The 20,455-nt window shown below is 43.7% G+C and overlaps 1 protein-coding gene across 3 annotated transcripts in view; it reads right to left on the bottom strand.

Annotated features, from left to right (window-relative positions):
- Nucleotides 1–4,878: 4,878 nt before the first annotated feature.
- Nucleotides 4,879–20,455, bottom strand: part of LOC120926817 (myotubularin-related protein 9-like) — a 43,270-nt gene continuing 27,693 nt past the window's right edge. For all 3 annotated transcript variants that reach the window (XM_040337044.1, XM_040337045.1, XM_040337046.1), the window contains 2 exons: nt 5,839–5,990; nt 4,879–5,760 (listed from right to left, as the gene is read on the bottom strand). In XM_040337044.1, the coding sequence (XP_040192978.1) occupies nt 5,672–5,760; nt 5,839–5,990 (241 nt within the window). In that variant the 3' untranslated portion in view covers nt 4,879–5,671. The remainder of the gene's footprint in view (nt 5,761–5,838; nt 5,991–20,455) is intronic.

Here is a 20,455-nt window from a genome sequence, read left to right as displayed (position 1 = left end):
GGTTCACACATGGTTATCTGATCACCCGAGTCCTGGATTACTCAGGCATATTTGGTCACACAGAGAGGTTGTGTCCGCAAAAATGCCAAAAATCGCATTAAAAGGCTTAATTGCAAAAAAATAATTGCTGGATCGCACAGTGGTGCTCGATCATACAAGAATCCTTGGTCCCACAAGGGTACTTGTCCGCACAGGAGTGCTTAAGATGCATAGATGTTGGATCGCATGAAAATTTGCTGAATCGCATAAGAATGCATGTTTGCCTAAAGTTTGACTTAGGAGGCATTATAATTAGGTTTCCTTAATTATACAGGATTCCTTGGCCTTACATAGGCGCATACTTGCTTGCAGGATGCTTGTTCATAGCTCACATGCTATATGTATGCGTGTATACAGCACGCCCCCTTTTTTGTGTGTTTGCGGAAAACATATTCTTATGAACTCACGCTTCTATGAACACACGCTTCCATAGAGGCATATGGCTTTAAAGGTTGCCACATGCACATAGGGGGAGCTATTTGCATGTGTGTTTATTTACAAGGCTGCTAGGGCCCGCCTCTAGCAGGGCTAAAGGCCCAGAGTTTAGCAGTAATGTCATTCCGAGGCAAACCCGTGCTGACAGATCAGTCAGTAGCATGGCTGGGCCTAGGGGAGTCCAGCATGATTAATTATCTGGAACTCCTGGGTTGGGATCCCAGTCTAGAGGGAATATGCTGTCTTTATTCAAACACAGTTCCCTATGCTCAGTTTTATTCAAGGCTGATATAAACTTTGCTCTGTCGGCCTGGAACGAGTGGATCCTAACTTAGCATTATCCTAGGAGTCTTGTCCCAGGGATATGCTGGAATTTCAGTTTAGGGTTCTTAACTGAATGATTGGCAGAAGGGAATATCCTTCATACCCGTTACCTGGGAGCAGGTTGCGAGGACTGGCCTCTAGGGATAGAATCCAGGCCTGGAAGAGACCAAGGCACAGGGAAGGTGGTCAAGCTCCTAGGGAGCCTTATCTGCTAGCTTTCTAGAGCTACAGATGGAGCATCCGGCTTAAGGACCTGAACGTTTAGGTTACAGGGTTGCTCTGTCTGAATACAATCTGACTATGCCTCTCTAGTGGTTTACTTTGGTTACCAGAGAAGAGCTTGTGCCTTGCCTTTTGTCAATTGTCATTTCATGGAATGCTAGATTGGCAGGCGATTCGCTGGAGCCATCAACAATCGGGTCCGGGAGATTGGCCTCTACCCCCCGACTTTTTTCTGACCAAATGTCACAGAAACGTTACCCTGCACATAAAGGGTGTTGACGTCCAGGTTCAACAAGAGATTGAACAACTTTGTGTCAAGGCCAAAGGATCCACCCGCATGCGGGACAGATTTTTTAGTGACCCTGGGGGCCCAGTTGTCGCTGGTTTATGTGTTCTCTCCCCCCAGGGCCGCAACCTTCGTGGCTTCCATGCTACATCAGAAGAGAACGGAAGCTGGCTTAATTGCTCCAGCATAGCCCATACAACCTTACTGCGCAGGGACAGCAGAACTGATCGTAGAGGACCCAGGGTCCCTTACAGCTTGTCCAGGCCTGCTTTGCAGGGTTACATCCTGTCTTGCATACATGGGTATTAATGGTCTGGCTGTTATAGCCTGCATTCTTGAGGATCGGGGCGTACAGAATCAGCGGCAGTTACCTTGATTCATACAGGACAGCTGGCCTCCAGGACCAGATATCCTAGGATATGGAAGGTCCATATTCCTGGTGTGAAACCAAGGGGTGGAATCCTTGGTAGTAGGTCCTAGGTAAAATTCTTACCTTTCTACATTGGAAAAGATATGGATCTGGCCTTAAGTTCCATCAAGGGTCCGATCTCAGCACACTTTTGATCTGGGCCGTTATACAAGGGGTGACGGGTATAAGTCCGCCAGTTAAGGCGCCCTTGTGCTCGGAGGATTGGATCCAGTATGCTGGCTTACAGAGTCAGCACCTTGGGCTGATGCACCATAAATATTTCCCTTTATCCTTCTAAAGAGGGAATTGGTGTTCTTGGTTGCGGCTGCCTCTGCAAGAGAAACTTTCTTTGTATAGAGCCATACTTAATTATTTGTACAAGAAGGGTGATGTTAAATACTCACCCAACCTTATTGGCTAGAAGGATCCAGTGTTCATTTGAATTAAGATATTCTTGCCTTCCTTTTCCTTTTTTTCAGGACCTTGATCCGCGGAAGGAGAGGTTATTGCTTTCTCTTAATAAAGATAAGATCAGTTAAAGATCTATCTGAAGTCTTCAGATATAGAAACCTAACGTTTTGTTGCCAGAAAGCCCCTAGATGGGGCGGGCAGTGTTCAGATCGGCTATTAAAATGGCTATGCGCTCTCTCGTTATAGTAAGAGAGGTCAAGACCTATCTGAAGCGGCTGCTCGGATACGGAAGACTGATGTTGGTGCGCTACCAGGAGGCCCCAGCAAGGGGCAGGCAGCGTCTAAATCAACTATTGTCAAATGTTGATTCATCAGGTTATTATTCAGGCTTGTGGTTTATAGAGAGGGCTTCCCCCTGTTTCTTTTTGGGGTACACCCTACCAGGATAGTAAGCACTTCATGCGGGGTGCATTACCAAGCCTTTATGACTCAGATTTGCCAGACCTGCAACTTGGTCGTTTGTGCTTACGTTCACTAAATCCTATCAAGTGGACATAAGACGGCAGGAGGATGCAGCCTTTTTTTGTTGGCACAATATGCTGCAGGCAGCATTAGAATTCCTCGTGTCTGATGGCAGTCTGCATTGTTGGTGTCTCCCTCCCCTCAGTAAGCATTGCTTTAGGACATCCCAGATAGTAATGATTAAGACTCTGTGTCCCGTGATGTACGATAAAGAAAATAGGATTTTTATAACAGCTTACCTGTAAAATCCTTTTCTTGGAGTACATCACGGGACACAGAGTCCCCACCCCTCTTGTTTGGGGATATTGGGACACTTATTGCTTGGGACAAAAACTGAGGTGCTCCCAGTATGGGAGGGGTTATATAGGGAGGGAACTTCCTGTTCTAAATGATTACACCAGTGTCCAGCACCTGATGGTGGAATATAACCCAGATAGTAATGATTAAGACTCTGTGTCCCGTGATGTACTCCAAGAAAAGGATTTTACAGGTAAGCTGTTATAAAAATCCTATTTTTTTTTTAAATTGTCTGACTTTTTTTGTTAAAAGCGCAAAAAATAAAAACCACAGAGGTTATCAAACACCACCAAAAGAAATCTCTATTTTTGGGGAAAAAAAACATCAATTTTATTTGGGTACAGCTTCGCAGGACCGTACAATTATCAGAGTGCCGTATCGCAAAAAATGGCCTGGTCATTAAGGCCCCTTTCACCGTATGTCCGCTTTTTTCATTCATCTGTTTGCGGATGAAAAAGGGACATACATTGGTCCCTATGAGATTGCGGGTGTCAGCGGATGAACATCCGCTGACGCCCGATCTCGTCCGCCTCCGCAAAGATCCGATTTTGCAGATGGAAGAAAACCCTATTTTTCCTTCCATCTGTGGATCGGATCGGATGAAAACGGACATACGATCCGTGTTCATCCGATTCCCCCCATAGGGGAGAGTGGAGAAAAGACAGGGACCGCCCTGTCATCCGACAGCTCAGCGGGGATCAACGGAGCGATCCCCGCTGATCATTACTGATCCGCCCCGTGTGAAAGGGGCCTAAGAGGGAAAATCTTCCAGGGCTCAAGTCCATTCATTCCAAAATCAAATGTTAAAAGCAAACAAATGTTATAAGAATGTGCTAAGTTTTTTTTTCCATTAATTTTCCAAAGACTTTTCTTTAGAATTTTTATTTAAAATTGTATCCATCTAGGGCCAGCTGTATACATGGCTTCATTAACCACTTCAATACAGGGTGCTTTCACCCTCTTCCTGCCCAGGCCGTTTTTCAGCTTTCTCTCGCACTTTGAATGACAATTGCGCAGTCATGCAACACTGTACCCAAATTAATTTTGAATCACTTTCTTCACACAAATAGAGCTTTATTTTGGTGGTATTTAATCACTGCTGGGTTTTTCTTTTTTACTAAAAGAAAAAAGACCGAAAATTTAGAAAAATAAAATTTTCTTAGTTTGTCAGTAAATTTGGTAAATAAGTAATTTTTCCCCTTCACTGATGACGCTGATGATATGTAGCACTGATTGACATCACTAATCGGAACTGATTGGTGTCACTGATCTGCTTTACTGTAATCAGGGCACTTATAATCGGTGCCCTGATTACTTGTCCCAGTGTCCCCTGCGAGGAGATGCCATTGATCAGCTCTCCTCACCATACACTCTGTCAGTGTGAGGAGATGAGGCGATTACCGGCACTTACGCATTTGCATGTGACTGGCTGTGATCGGACACAGATGATCACATGGTTAAAGAGCCGCGTCAACGTCATATGACATCCTACCAGAACGAGAGCCACTCCTCCGTCATTTGACGGTTGGTGGGCGGAAAGTAGTTAAAGTGATTGTAAATGATCACTTTGTAAAAGGACTCATTCTGTTTAACATAGAAATGAAAGACAAAACATCTGTGTATGGATATAAAAAATAAAACACATTCTTAATCTATTTTTCCCCTTTCTTGTAAATGATTACCTTTCCTCCCTCAGTTCTCAGCTGCATGTGAGCTGGAAGAGGAGAAATAGCAGCACACTGAGCTTCACAGTGAAAGGCTGTGCAGGAGGGGGGCAGGTGTCAGGCCAAGTCTGATCATTGGAGGAGAGCATATGGCGTTTCCAGCACAGCCAGAGAACTGATCACTGTGTGCTCTCCTGCTTAGTGTGGTTGTAGTTTTAAATTGGAAAGCAGAGGGATTGGCAAGAACACCAGAGATTTCACAAAAAGGATTGAATGCAAATCAAACAGGATATTTTTATATTCAAGTACATGGTACAGAAGGCACAGATCAGGAATATGAAATGTTTGGGTAACAAATAAATGAGGTAGTTGACATGCAAAAACCCATAGGTAACTCGCAGGTAAAACAAAAATATGATCTTAGTGCTGCTCTTTTGGCATGGACCCTGAAAGCCATTTAACATTGACAAGAAGGCTTTATTGTTTACTGGGCCCAAAGCACAGCACAGACTAATCTTTTACCTCCAACTAACAGTACACATGCTTTTTCTAACAGAGCTTATGCTCCCTTTAAAGTAAATCAACACCCAAATGGAAAATACAAATGTTGTCACACTAGGACAGAACGTGTGTTTTTAGCAGGTTAACATGAGAAAAAAAATACCTGAAAAACAAAATGAATGCAGCTACTACATCTGAAGACTGGTAAGTAGCTGCATTCATATACTGTATTGCATTTTTGTTTTTGAGTTTTTAATTACATTTTGGTGTTCTTTTCCTATAAAGACAGCAGTTTTCATCCATAATTGACCGCGGTTCAAAGTTTTAAAAAAAAATATATATATAAATATTAAATACAATTACATTTTGTAGAGAAATTTCACTCTTGTGACCATATCTATATTGGCGTGGAGAAAAAAAATAGGGTTTAACGGTAAACACAATCTTTTGTACATTTGTACTGCTTTTTTTTTGTTTGTTTTTTCCTAGAAATGTAAGCAGCATCACAGTGTCAATTTCGAACTTTAAGGAAAGGTGACGACTTAGGTCTGAGAAAATGACCTATTTGTGTTCTTCACCTAAGAGCTCTTGAATTCTTTGCCACGCCATTTCTTTGTGTTCTGTCGGCATTAAATGGCGAAGGAAGAAACCTATAAAGATATTGGAGAATATAATTCAGCATTCAGAAAATTTTCATAAAATATTTGCTATTGTGCTTTGCTCCTCACCTTCCCACAGCTGTAAGCTTTGTGGTGCGACCGATGGCCAGATGACCAGTTGATTTTCTTTGTAGACAGGATTCAAAAAGTTTTTCCTCACTGCAAAGTTATTGAGATATCCCCAAAGAGAATGAGTCTGTTCTCGAACTTTACAAAGAGACCTGTTGAAAATAATGTTTGTAGTTAAAGATAGACAAATCTCTCCTTTTTGTTGCATCACAAAGTTTCACTTTTCTTAAGCAGGTGAATGCGTGTTTTCTCGTTTGTGTAGAATAATAGTTTAGGCTTCTTAATCATACAGTGCTTCAAAGATTGGTCAAATTAGTATTTAGATATTTCTGTACTTCATAAAAAAATAGATTTATCCAGATTGCAAATTATTTCCTCACCTGAGTAATTTCTGATATTGTGACACAATGTCACCTGTTCGCGTAGCTTTAAAAATGATTACTGTATATAGATACTTAAAGCTGAACACAAGACAGATGTAAAATACACTTTATTGCAGCTCAGTATTCATTAACCAGAAAATACTTTTTTTTTTTCCACTTTTTTTTTTCACTTTTTTTTCACAGGTTCACAAATCCTATTCTAGATTAGACTACTTCATTGTCAACAAGCTTCTCCTGCCAAAGATTGTCAAAGCTTACATCCCCAATATAACCTGGTCCGATCACGCACCAATCACACTTGAAATCAACAAATGGCTATCTTGCTCTAATAGCTACATATGGAGGAATCGCACCTATATTTTTTCGCAGGAGAATCACTTGTTGGCTCTGAAAAAAAACTTGGAAGAATTTTTTGCAATTAATGATAAAGAACCGATAAATAGCACTACTCTATGGTGTACACATAAAGCCTATGTTAGAGGCCTCCTTATACAGGCAGCAACAAGAAAAAAAAAAAAAGAAAACCAATACGAGAAATAATATCTTAAAAGAAATAACCAAATTAGAAGAATTACACAAAAAACAATCCCAAGATATTAACCTAGATCGCCGACTTACTCAACTAAGATCTGATTTGAGAGCCATTCTGATATCAGATCAAGACAAAATTTTTAAAAGAATGAAAATTAACTATTACTCCCAGAACAACAAAGCAGGGAAACTACTAGCCTCCCAACTCCGCCAACGCCAAATAAAGAATAAAATCCATAAACTAGCACACCACACCTCCGGTAAAGTAGTAATCAACCCTCAAGAAATAGCAGATACATTTGCTCAATATTATGAGTCACTATACAATCTAAAAGAGGAAAGCAATACCCCCAACCTAACCTAGAAAATATTGCAAAATTCCTATATAATATAAAACGACCCAATATTGACCCTATAGACTTAAAACAATTGAATAAACCAATATCACCTGAGGAAACCCTTAAAGTAATCAAAGAATTGCCCAAAAACAAAACACCAGGAGCTGACGGCCTATCAGCGGAATATTACATAGCCTTTAAAGAAACTCTAGTTCCATATCTAACTAACATGTTTAACCATCTAGCTAACTCTAAATCTTTTCCCAAAGAACTATTGAAAGCAATAATAATAACAATTCTGAAACAAGGCAAAGACCCCTCATCCCCTCTCAATTATAGACCAATTTCATTATTAAAATTCTGACCTAAAAATGTATGCAAAAATCCTGGCCAACAGATTGATAAACATAACCCCCTACCTAATAGGACCAGACCAAGTAGGATTTACTAAGGGGAGACAAGCACTAGACAGCACTAGAAGAATCCTTAAAGGGTCACTAAAGGAATTTTTTTTTGCTGAAATGACTGTTTACAGGGTATAGAGACATACAAGTTAACTGATTCCTTTTAAAAATGATTACAAATAGATAAAAAGCAATCATATAATGTGCCTGCAGGTTAGTTTCACTTTTAAACTGGTTTCATGTTCCTGTGAACTAGCGAGACACACAGAACAAAAACAAACAAATCCAGGGCAGTGTTTTGTTTTTAAAATTAATCTGATTTGTTATGTTAAGTTTTAGACACACAGTAATGACAGCTTAGACCACAGTGAAAAGCTCCCAGTACTGTGGTTATAAGGAAACAGGCAACCAGGAAGTGTGGAGATCACAGCAGAATTACAGCAACTTCAAAGCAAAAACAAACAATAAGGACATGAAACCAGGACTGCAGTAAGGTAAAGGAAGCTATTTAGCTAAAAAAAAAATTCCTTTAGTGATCCTTTAACTTGATTGACCAAATTCACACTGATTGAACTCCATCCGTACTTTTAGCATTAGATGCTGAAAAGGCATTCGACAGAATGCATTGGCCTACATCTCCAAAACTCTAGCCAAATTTGGATTTCATGGATTTATCCATTTGGCAATTATGGCGCTATACTCTCAACCTACGGCCAAAGTATTCACATCAGGTATAATCTCTAAAACTTTCTCCCTTACTAACGGAACCAGACAAGGTTGCCCATTATCCCCATTAATTTTCTCACTAGCAATAGAACCACTTGCGGAATATATAAGATCAACCCCCGACATCAAAGGTATAACTATAGGACGATATGAACATAAAGTAGGGCTTTTCGCAGACGATATTATACTTACATTATCTAACCCTACTTCTTCCCTGCCAGAAGCTCACAAATTTCATAGAAAGATTTGGTGAGGTGTCGTATTACAAAATAAATCAAAACAAATGTTATGCTCTGCCTATGAACATTCCTATGACGCTAATTGATACTTTACGCAAAGAAAATAACTTCAACTGGGACAACTCCACAATTAGCTACCTGGGAATACAACTCTCCTACCCACCAACCAAAATATACAAAATTAATTTTCCCAACCTCTTAGAAGTAGTCAACAAAGACCTACAAAATATACAAAAAACACAACTTTGCTGGGTAGGGAAAATAGCCGCATTTAAAATGCAAACTCTCCCTAAAATATTATACCCATCCCAATCCCGGACAAATTTTTCACGCAACTGAACACACAACTTAAAATGCATATGGAATGGGAAAAAACCCAGAGTGGCATTCTCCATTTTAACTACCAGAAAATCTTTAGGAGGAATGAACCTACCGACATCAAAAACTACTACTTTCCTGACTGACTCCATGGCAGCCTACGTGTGGGTTAATCCCGCCTCCTCTCCATTGATAGGACCTCATACCCATAAAGGTTTACTCACCGCCCAGTACTGGTGTTCCTTTTTTGTCCTCCTCCATGGACCCTAGGAAATACAGATTTGTGCAAATAAGGACATACTTGAAATGGATAGCACACTTTAAGCGGTGCAGCTCGGATCCCAGCCATGGGCGGGTGGAGAGCTTTGCAGCAACTTCCCCTCCGCTGTGCGGTCGTGGCTGCGTGTGCTGAAGATCCGGACTTCCTGGCTGGCAAGGTCTTATTTCTATTCCATGGCAGTCACCTATGTGTTGTGTGTTTCCCATGTGTTGTTTTTTCTGCCTGTATGGCGGCTGGAGCGCTCCTGCGTTCCAGCGCCGTTTGTTCTCTTCCTGGTGTGAGCACCAGAGCCCTTCGCGCATGCGCAGTACCCAATCCCAGAGCGAGGCTTGGTTCGCGCATGCGCAGTCGGACGGGACTCGCGGCGGCCGCGCAGGCGCCGTTGAGCCATTCACCACTGCGCAGGCGCGTACGTGGGCAGCGTCTGACGTCACCGGCGGGGGATTTAAAAATCAGCTGCTCGCCTGTGTACATTGGGGTTCTTCCTGACAGGCGAGCAGCTGATCCTGTGACACTCTATCAGGTTAGTGAGGGATCTGCCTATGCTATAGGCATAGATCCTCTCTGTCATTTCTCTTGCTTAAATGCTTGGTTGGTATTTTTAAATGCTGCATAAATTAATTTTTTAAATATATTTTATTTTCTTGCGTAGCATTTTAAAAATTTTAAATTTTTTCTATATGGTTTTTTAAAAAAATGTTTTTTCTTAAAGGGGCAGTACTCTTATATTGTTACTTTTTATCTGGCATCTTAGGATCTCTTCAGTTGTTTGGATATATATATCTCAAGTACTATGCAGGTCCAAGAAACCACGGACCAGTCACCGTCTACAGGTGGCCAGCCCTCACGCACAAGGTATGTGCGGGTGAGGGGGGGCATAGGGGTGGAAGTCACACTTTATATGTTTTCTGTCTGACTTATTCCCCCTATACATATGTCTCATTTTTTCCTTAGCCCTTCCGGTCCTGATCCTTATGCCGCTATCCAGTCCGCAGACCTTGCCAGGCCACATCAACGTTCCTCTTCAAAATCTAAATCAAAGAGTAAACGAAGATCTCCGTCTACATCTTCCCATCAGAGGAGAAGTTCCCATTCCTCCTCCAGACACCGCTCCCACCGCCACGAAAGTCGCTCTGATCGCAGAGCTTGCTGGGGATGTGATGCTTATGTCCCGGAGGGCAAATCATTATGTGACCAATGCTACGCCCTGGCGGTTGGGGAAAAGGAGACTGAAGATCGTCGTATCGAGTCTCTTGTGGAACGTGTGGTTCAAAAATCTTTGAGAGAGAATGTCTCCCACACGCAAAGTCAAACCGGTACCGTCAGGTCTGGTTCTCCGGCCATTGAGGTCCTTGAGGATCCCGGTCCTTCCCAGCCTCGTGCTGCTTCTCCAGATTCCCAGGAGGGTGAACTGGAAAGCGATGAGGAGAGTCTAGAGTTCGACTTCTCCCAAGTGACACCACTTATCAAAGCAATCAAAGAGGCTCTCTTGTGGGAAGAGCAATCTACTTCTCCAGCTAAACAAAAGAAATATTTCAAACGCCTGGGGAAGGAACGCCCAAGTTTTCCGTTGTTAACCGAATTAAAGGGCATCTTTGAAGAAGAATGGAGTAGAGTGGACAAGAGGTCCTCTATGGCCAACAAGGCCTCCAGATTGTATCCCTTCAAAGCAGATGACGTTAAACACCTGGAGAATATTCCTGTGGTAGACGCAGCAGTGACACGACTGGCCAAACATGTTACACTGCCACTGGCTGATTCAGTGTCCTTCAAGGACGGTCTTGATAGGAGGATGGATCAAGACCTCAAAAGAATCTACGGTCTGGCTGGTACAGCCTGCAAACCTGCTTTGGCCTTGGCAGCTTTATCCAAAGCAATGGAGGCCTGGACGGAAAATGTGGACTCCTTCCTTAAGGGTGTCTCTGAAGAGCTGGCCAGAAGTTCTGCTACTTCAGAACTTAAACTAGCAGTTGCCTTTCTGGGGGAGGCATCCGTTGATTTAATTCGCCTATTGACAAGAATTATGCTGTCCTCTGTTACAGCCAAAAGGGCCTTGTGGTTGCGCCCCTGGGTCGCTGACCCATCGTCCAAACAAAATTGGTGTAAGATTCCCTTTGAGGGATCATCCTTGTTTGGCAACAAGCTGGATGACGCCATTGCTAAAGCTACAGGTGGTAAATCGGGTTTTCTCCCCCAGGACAGGCGTCAGTCCGGTAAGAAGAAACCGCAATTCAGAAGGTATAGTCCGGACCGCACTAGAGAGGCTCGCGCCTACAGACCTGGCGGAAACTTCAGAAGAAACTGGGGTAGAGGCCGTGCATCTTTTCGCAAACCAGCGTTTTCTAACCAAGCGTCGAGTGGACGCGATCAGCCTAAGTCCTTTTGAAACAACGCCCGCCCAGGCGGATCGGGTGGGAGCTCGACTGCTCCTCTTTCGGCACGTTTGGGCGGCCTCGATCACGGACTTTTGGGTCATCAAGACAATAACATCAGGCCACACATGGTCGTTCTCCAGCATTCCTCTTCCAAGGTTTATTTCCACCCTTCTCCCAAGGTCAGCGGAACAGAGAGAGGTTCTTCTAACTTATGTGGATCTACTCAAATCCCAAGGAGCAGTAGTATGCGTCCCAAAGGACGAACAGTTTCATGGAGTATACTCCCCCCTCTTCTTGATGCAGAAGAAAAGCGGTGCTTGGCGTCCAGTCATAGATTTGACCTATCTAAACAAATTTATAAAACACAGAAGGTTCAAGATGGAAACTCTGTCGACAATCCAGCAAGCCATACAGCCAGGCGATTGGATGATCTCGATAGATCTGAAGGACGCTTATTTCCACGTTCCGGTGGCAATCGAGCTACAGAAATATCTCAGGTTCCACGTTGGGCAAGAACACCTTCAATTCGTGTGCCTACCCTTTGGGCTGACAACCTCACCACGAGTCTTCACCAAAACCCTATTGGCAGTGGTGGCCTTTATCAGACTGAAAAAGATAAGACTTTATCATTATCTAGACGACCTCCTTGTCCTAGCCCAGGACAAGACACAGCTCTTAGCGCAAAGAGATCAGGTAATCTCGATCCTGTCCGAATTCGGTTGGCTCCTGAACCTAACGAAAAGCCATTTAGAACCAACTCAATGCCTAGTATATCTGGGAGCCCAGTTCGACACAGTGAAGAAAACCATCTCTCTTCCGGTGGAAAAGATCCCTGTGGTTCAAGAGAGGATTTCTCGAGCGTTAGACACCCACCACCTGAAGGCATTCCAGTGTCTAAGAATCATCGGAACAATGGTTTCCACAAACCCCATGGTGAAATGGGCATTATGGAGACTACGTCCCTTCCAGTCCGGCTTCCTCAAGCAGTGGAAGTCAGGCAACAAGAATCAGCAGATTCGCATCTCAACTTCCATGAGGAACAGCCTCTTTTGGTGGCTTCAGCCAAAAAATCTACGGAATTGTCATTCCATTGCCCCGGTCTCCTGGGTCACAGTGACGACCGATGCCAGTGGCTACGGCTGGGGGGCCCTGTGTGGTACAAACATGGCACAGGGCAGATGGGATGCTCGCCTCCGCAATCCGGGCTCGAACATCCTAGAGCTTCGAGCAGCCTGGTGTGCCCTCCAGTCCTTCTCCCAACTCCTGAAGGGAGAGTCGGTACTGTTGAGGATGGACAATACCACAGCAGTGTCCTATGTCAAGAGGCAAGGAGGGACACGGAGTTCGTCTCTTCTACGGGAAGTCAAACCCATCATGAAGTGGGCACAGGAAAACCTGGTCAACCTGACAGCAGTCTTTATTCCCGGAATACAGAACTCCCAGGCAGACTTTCTTTCTCGCACTCAGGTGGACATCAACGAGTGGTCTCTCCACATCCAAACATTCCAATGGATCTTGTCTCTGGGAGTCAGTCCCCAAGTAGATCTTTTTGCTTCACAGCACAATACCAAGATGGAGAAGTTCTACTCGAGAGGTCATTGCAGTCAGGCGATCGGGACGGATGCCTTGACGGATCGGTGGAGTTTTCAGAGAGCATATGCTTTTCCCCCGATCCCAGTAATTCTGAGATTTCTACAGAGACTTCAAGCAGAAGAGGTCGAGGTGACACTAGTGGCCCCCTACTGGCCGAACAGACCATGGTTCCCTCTCCTGGTCCAACTGAGCTATCGGGACCCAGTACCTCTACCAGTCAGACCGGACCTTCTCTCTCAGGGTTCACTCCTACACCTCTGTCCGGCTCTGATGAAACTGACGGTCTGGTTCTTGAGAGGGAGAGGCTGGAATCCCTTGGTTGCGCCTCTGGAGTGATCTCCACGCTGATGAGCTCGAGAAGGGCAAGCACGAATAAAGTCTACGGAAGAATTTGGGCTAAATTTGTAGAATTCTCTACGGTCTCAGGCAGGTCCTTCAGGAATCCAGAAATCCAAGATGTATTGAGTTTTCTCCAAACAGGGTTAGATCTTCCCCTATCCGTAAGTTCATTGAGAGTTCAAATCTCGGCTCTATCAGCCTTCTCTGGAATTTCGTGGGCAGTACACCCACTAGTCAAACAATTCTTTCGAGGGGCATCAAGGTTGAAACCTCAAAGGAAGCCAAGATTTCCCAAGTGGGATCTCCCACTAGTCCTGGATTTTCTGAGTGGGCTCAGTACGTCGGGGCCTTCCCCGTCCTCTATAAAGGACTTTTCAGCTAAAGTGGCATTCTTGGTCGCTATCACCTCGGCCAAAAGAGTGTCGGAGATCGGGTCTCTTGGTCACAAAGAGCCATTCCTGACCTTCTTCCCGGATCGAGTGGTTTTGATACCCATGCTGGGTTCAAATCCGAAAGTTTCTTCTGTCTTTCATGAGAATCAAGAAGTTGTCCTTCCTACCTTCAGGTCTTCGGATTCCAATGAGACTCACCCTCTAGACATGGGCAAGATCCTTTCTGAATACATCCAGATGACGTCCCCCTTTAGACGTTCAGATCATTTGTTTATCCTGCACTCAGGCAGTAACAAGGGGAAAAAGGCTTCTGCCAGAACAATCGTGGCCTGGATCGTTCAGACAATTCAGCAGGCTTACAGGGCGAAGGGCTTGGCTCCTCCGCAAGCGGTGACAGCTCACTCTACCAGAGGGATGGCAGCTTCCTGGGCGGCAGCTCGTCACGTGGCTCCAGATGTCATCTGTAGAGCGGCCTCTTGGTCTTCTATACATACCTTTATGTCCCATTACTGTGTTGAGCCTGCATCTCTTTCCTCTGTGAATTTTGGTTTATCAGTTTTGTCAGTTGACGGGACAAATTAAAATTTATTTTTGTTCAGCATACCCACCCGTGTGGTCTGGCTAGTTATTTCCCACACGTAGGCTGCCATGGAGTCAGTCAGGAAAAAGGAAAATGTATTATCATACTTACCGTAATTTTCCTTTCCTGATGGACTCCATGGCAGACGGAGTTCCCACCCTGAAATTATGGAGTCGGGATAGTTACGGAACACCAGTACTGGGCGGTGAGTAAACCTTTATGGGTATGAGGTCCTATCAATGGAGAGGAGGCGGGATTAACCCACACGTAGGCTGCCATGGAGTCCATCAGGAAAGGAAAATTACGGTAAGTATGATAATAAATTTTCCTTTATGCAACCCTATTAGATCAGATGAGATATTGGTTCAACAATATGGAAGATAAACTATGGCTAAACATAGAAAAACAAGTCACAAAAAGAAATGACCTGTATGCCCTAGCAATAGCTTACGCTATACTTCCAAAGATTAACATTCCCAATTTACTTAGTATCAGATCCACATTAATAGCTTGGAAACATATACTTTCAAAAACTAAAAATATCCAATATAAAATCAAATTGATGATACCGACAGGTGCATTTAACTATTGTAGAATACGTCTAATTGTAGATGTATGGGTTAAGGAAGGTTTTCATCTTTACGGAAATCTACCCTTGCAATACAAAAAGATCACTCTAACCAAACTGAGGAAACATACCAGACTAAAAGAGTTCAATCCAACTGACCCTGTAGAAATCCCCTTAATTTTATGGCAATTTTTTACCCGCCAAAATCAACAAATAATAAAAGGAATCTCTCTCTTTTACGATCTACTATCTACCCACCCATTTGACAACAAAAACGCACACATGATTAAGTGGGAGAAAGATTTAGAACAAGAATTTTCCTGGGACCATTGGAAAAAAGCAATCCATAAAGCTAGCAAGTCATCAGCATGTATTGAACACTGGGACAATGCACAAAAAATAATAAATAGGTGATACCTGACCCCATATAAATTAACGAAAATATATCCCTCAACGTCTAATGAGTGTTGGAGATGCAACGATCAGATAGGAAACCTTTTACACATATTATGGAGCTGTAAAAATCTACATAACTTCTGGAATGACAAGAAAAGGGGGCAATTTTACCCCCCTTTTCTCCATGGGAGAGCGACGGGGAACAGTGGTTCTTCCTGGGGAAGGGGGGGGGGTTTGTTCCCCCCCCCCTTCCTCCTGTGAGGAGAATGGCCAGTGGCCTCTGGGTGACCTTTCCTGGGCTGAGTAGTTTGCCCGGGAAAGGTCGGTTTAAATTTAGTAACTTGCCCTCCAGGTGACCTCTCTCTGAGGGAACCTGGCGGGCTTTTTTGAACTTTGAATGACCCTCCTGGGCTTCTGGTCAGAAAGCCCGGGAAGATCCAGTTTAAACTGGTCGGAACCTGTTGGATTATAGCCCGTTCTGGGCTATTTAAAGCGGGTTCCGTCCAGTCCAGGCTCATTCGCCTCAGAAGACTTGGAACTGTGGTGTTCTTCTTTGAGCAAACAGCGTCTTCTGAGGCCGGAAGAATGAGCCTGCTTCGTCGGCTGATTGAGAGAGCGGGAGAGGACGGAGGAGAGGACTGGATCCGCCGGTGTCTGGACCTACCTTCGGGTCAAGAGGCTCCGGTGGGAGCCGCAACGGTCAGCGGAGGTTCCGGTTCGTCCGTCGCCGATCCGGAGCGGCGCTCGCTGGAGGTCCGGGATCCCGCCGAGAACCAAGAAGAAGCCATGCCGAGGATGGAGGTCGAGGTTCCGGTCCGGCGGCAAAGAAGAAGCGGCACCCCCGTTCGTGCTCCGGAGCCGGCCAAAAGAACGCGCACTCCGCGCAGGGTATACTCTCCCTCCCCTCCCCGTGCAGCCAATTCTCAGAGAGCGGGTCCTTCTGAGGACCTTAACACGAGTTCCGGAGGCAGGGCCAGGGGCGGAGCTAGAGGCAGAGCCAGGGGGGGGTCCGCGGGAATTTCAAATTTTTTCCCATACAGGAATTCCGGGTCTCCGGTTGGTGAACCGGAGGAAGATCATCAGGCAGATGGGCTTCCTCACAGCCATCGCCAGCACCACAGATGTCACCTCAGAGGACGACGGGGGCTGCCTCCAGTTCTATGGCAGCTCCTGCTACTGATGCCGGAACAGCGCAGAATGTCCCAGTGCCTGCTGCTATCCTGGGTCCTTCAGATAGACCAGGTATGAACGAACCTACTAACACTCTGTTGTATAATCTTGCTGATTTGTTGTCACAGGTTGCTAGGGAACTGAAGGCGAATCCTCAGGCCGCACAGGGTACTGCAGCTAGTGAGCCTTCTGCTATTAGCGTATGGTCGCCATCTAGTGGCGTTTTACCTAACTGCGATCAAATTTCACAAACTAATGTTAACCCTGATTTTTCTTTCAGCTAGATCCCAAAATTTACCTGAAACTTGCTTAAAGGAGACTATGGCATGTGAAATCTCTCCGCTAGGTTTCCATTTATCCAGTTCAACAAAGGAAAGGATATGGCGGGGGGAGTTCATAGACATATTGTCTTTGTTACCATCTGCAAAAGAATTTGTTGCTAAGTCAGATAAGAAAGATGAGGAAGAAAGAAGAAGGCCTGTCTCCAAAAATTTTAACAACTGGTTACAGGCCTTCTGCATTTTTTCGGGGACTTTATGTGAAAAGTTCCCGGAAAAAAGCGCTGGGTTATTTCAGCATCTAGATATAATCCTAGAGGCTTATAAAAATTTTGGTGGTATCTCCTGGTTTAATTACGACGAAGCCTTTCGTCAAAAACTGTCAGTTCACCCTTCTCTAAAATGGGGAGTAAAGGACGTAGGTCTTTGGTTGAATCTTTTTCTCCCCCAAAGACCAGCCTTTAATAAGTCAAACGTCAATGTACAATCCAGTAGTACAAGCAATTCCGGTTACAGAAAAGGGATTTGTTTTAACTACAATGACAGCCAGTGCAGATGGCCTAACTCATGTAAATACAGACATGAGTGCGCCTTTTGCGCAGGGGGTCATTCAGTCGCCAAATGCTTTAAAAAAATGTCTGCAACCAATCAGCAGTCAAGTATTTACAAAAGCAGTAACCCCGGTGATTCTGCGAAATATGTACCCATGGCTCAGCCGGTACCCAGACCGGTTGAAGGCTCAGCTCCTCATTGAGGGTTTTAGAGATGGTTTTACGCTCCCAAGTTATTCCGGGCAAGGTTGCTTGTTAGTAAATAATCTTAAATCAGTTGATAAGTATCCAGAGATAGTTAAAAAAAAAATTGAGACGGAAATTATGGAGGGAAGAGTGGAGGGTCCTTTTTCTGCTCCTCCTTTCAGAAATTTCAGAATTTCCCCGTTAGGTGTTGTCCCTAAGAAAGACAAAGGTTCCTTTAGGATGATACATCACTTGTCTTTTCCTAAAGGAAAATCGCTTAATGATCAGATTGATGACGGGTTATCTTCAGTCTCATATGCTTCATTTGAAGATGCCCTAAAAAAGTTAAGAGGTTTAGGTAGGGGGGCTTTGTTGGCTAAGGCCGACATTAAGTCTGCCTTCCGTTTGCTCCCGATAAATCCAGGTTGTTTTAATTCGTTAGGTTTTTACTTCAGAGGGAAATTTTATTTTGACAAATGTTTGCCCATGGGTTGTTCCCTGTCCTGCTTTTATTTCGAATCTTTTTCGTCATTTCTGGAGTGGTCTGTCAGTTTTGAATCAGGTTCGGAACTGATAGTCCACTATCTTGATGATTTCTTATTCTTAGGCCCCCCAGATTCACTGGTTTGCTCCAAGCTGCTGGACACATTCTTTAAAATTTGTACTAATTTTGGTGTGCCATTAGCTATGGAAAAAACAGTCTGGCCAGCCACGTCTCTAGAATTCCTGGGTATCAATATTGATACAGAATTGATGGAATTTAGACTTCCTGATGAAAAAATAGATAAGCTTAATCGATTATTATTGTCATTAATTCGGAAAAAAAAAGGTTATTTTAAAAGATATGCAGTCTTTATTAGGTATGTTAGCCTTTGCCACTAGGATTATGCCAGTCGGGAAGATTTTTTCCAGAAGACTTTACATGTCAATCTCTGGTCTGAAGTCCCCCTTCTCTCATGTGCGTGTTTCTCACGACATGAGGGAAGACCTCTTAGTCTGGCTGCAATTTCTCATGCATTTTAATGGTCGAGCTGTTTGGCAGGGGGACTTCATTCTAGACAGAGAATTTTTTCTTTTTACTGACTCTGCAGGATCGGTGGGTTTTGCTGCAATCTGGCAGACCCACTGGTGTGCGGATCTTTGGCACCAGGATTGGAAAATAAAAGGTTATGTGAAGAATATAGTTCTGTTGGAACTATTTCCAATAGTGGTAGCCCTGGAGATTTGGGGGTCCTTTTTCAGTGGGAAAAGGATTTTAATAAGAACAGATAATAAGGGTGTTGTTTATGCCATCAACTGTTTAACATCCAAGTCTCCGCCGGTCATTGTCCTTTTGAGATATTTGGTTTTCAAGTGTTTGAGTCTAAATATCTGGCTCAAGGCTGTTCATGTAGCAGGGAAGGACAATGACCTGGCGGATTCGTTATCTCGTCTGCAGATGGACCGGTTTTTCCAGCTATTTCCAGAGGCGGATCGTGTGGGATCGGCATGCCCTCACAATTTATGGGATCTGGTGTAAGGCCCATAGCAGAATACATAGCTAATTCAGTGGCTCCATCAACCTGGGCGGGATATCTGTCAGCCTGGTAGCTTTATTTAAGTTTTTTGGAATCTGTACATGAGCAGGCTGAGGCTTCTTCTGAAAATTTAGCTTTACGTTTTTTAAGTTTTTTATTCCAGAAACAGTATTCTTGGTCTTATGTACACAGAGAACCCTCTCTGGAATTTCATTTTTTCTGAAGCTAAATAATCTTCCTTCTCTGATGCAGTACTTTTCGATTAAACAGGCGTTGAAAGGGTATAAAAGAGCAAATTTCTCAGCTGATTCATGTAAGCCCATAACCCCAAAGGTTTTAAGTGATTTGTGCTCGGTAACAGATAGAATCTGTTTTTCTTCGTTTGAGTCTGTTCTGTTCCAAGCTGTTTTTTCCTTTATGTTCTTTGCAGCTCTGAGAGTTTCCGAACTAGTTGCTATCAGAGCATCAGATGTCATTATCACAGAGAGATCTGTTGAGATCCTAATTGGGAGGTCAAAAACTGATCAATTAGGCAGAGGTAGTTGGCTACATTTAGATTCTTGGGATAACTCTAACATATGCCCAGTCCTGCTGATAAAAAAGTATTCTAAGATTAGACCTGCTGGGAATTCAAAATTCTTTTTGCATGAGTCAGGATTGCCCCTAACAAAGTTTCAATTTGTTAGTGTCTTTAAAAAATGTTTAAAGTTTTTGAAGTTGGATCACCTTCAGCTGTCATCTCACTCCTTTAGGATTGGGGCAGCAACTGAAGCAGCCAGATTAGGTTTGGAAGTTAACAAAATTAAAAAAAATAGGCAGGTGGAGATCGGATAGTTATTTGTTATACGTCCGTCCTAATCACTCTTTTTAATTTTTCAGAAAACCCTCGGATCATTTGGATCGTCGGTCACTCGTTTGTGCACTGGGCGCAACATAGAGCAAAACACAGAAATTATTCGGTTAATTTAGGCTTAGATTGTAATAAATATAAGATTTTTTGGAGTGGTAAGAGGGGCATGGTATGGTCTGAGTTATGTGTAGAATTGTCCCAACTTTGTCTTCGTTTCCCCCCACCTGACACGCTAATTATTCATCTTGGGGGAAATGACCTTGGAAAACGCAAGACTTTGGATATAATTTTCTCTATCAGAGATGATTTACAAAAAATTAAAACCATATTTCCAAAATGTGTCATTATTTTCTCAGAAATAATACAAAGACTGGTATGGCTTTCTCCTCCTTCCATGCGTCCTGTAGAAAAGATCAGGAAAAGAGTAAATAGGGCAGTGTCAAAGCTTCTGGTAGAGGTAGGAATTTTTTCCTTTAGGCACACGGAGCTGGAAGGAGGCATTCCGGGTCTATACAGATCCGACGGAGTACATCTTTCTGATATAGGCTTAGACATATTTAATGCAGACTTAGGCTCCTGTGTGGAATGGGCCGCGGTATTGGG

This window comes from Rana temporaria, chromosome 2 (genome assembly GCF_905171775.1).
Source record: "Rana temporaria chromosome 2, aRanTem1.1, whole genome shotgun sequence".
NCBI classification, from domain to species: Eukaryota; Metazoa; Chordata; class Amphibia; order Anura; family Ranidae; genus Rana; species Rana temporaria.
This window is presented reverse-complemented; position numbering and strand designations above follow the sequence as displayed.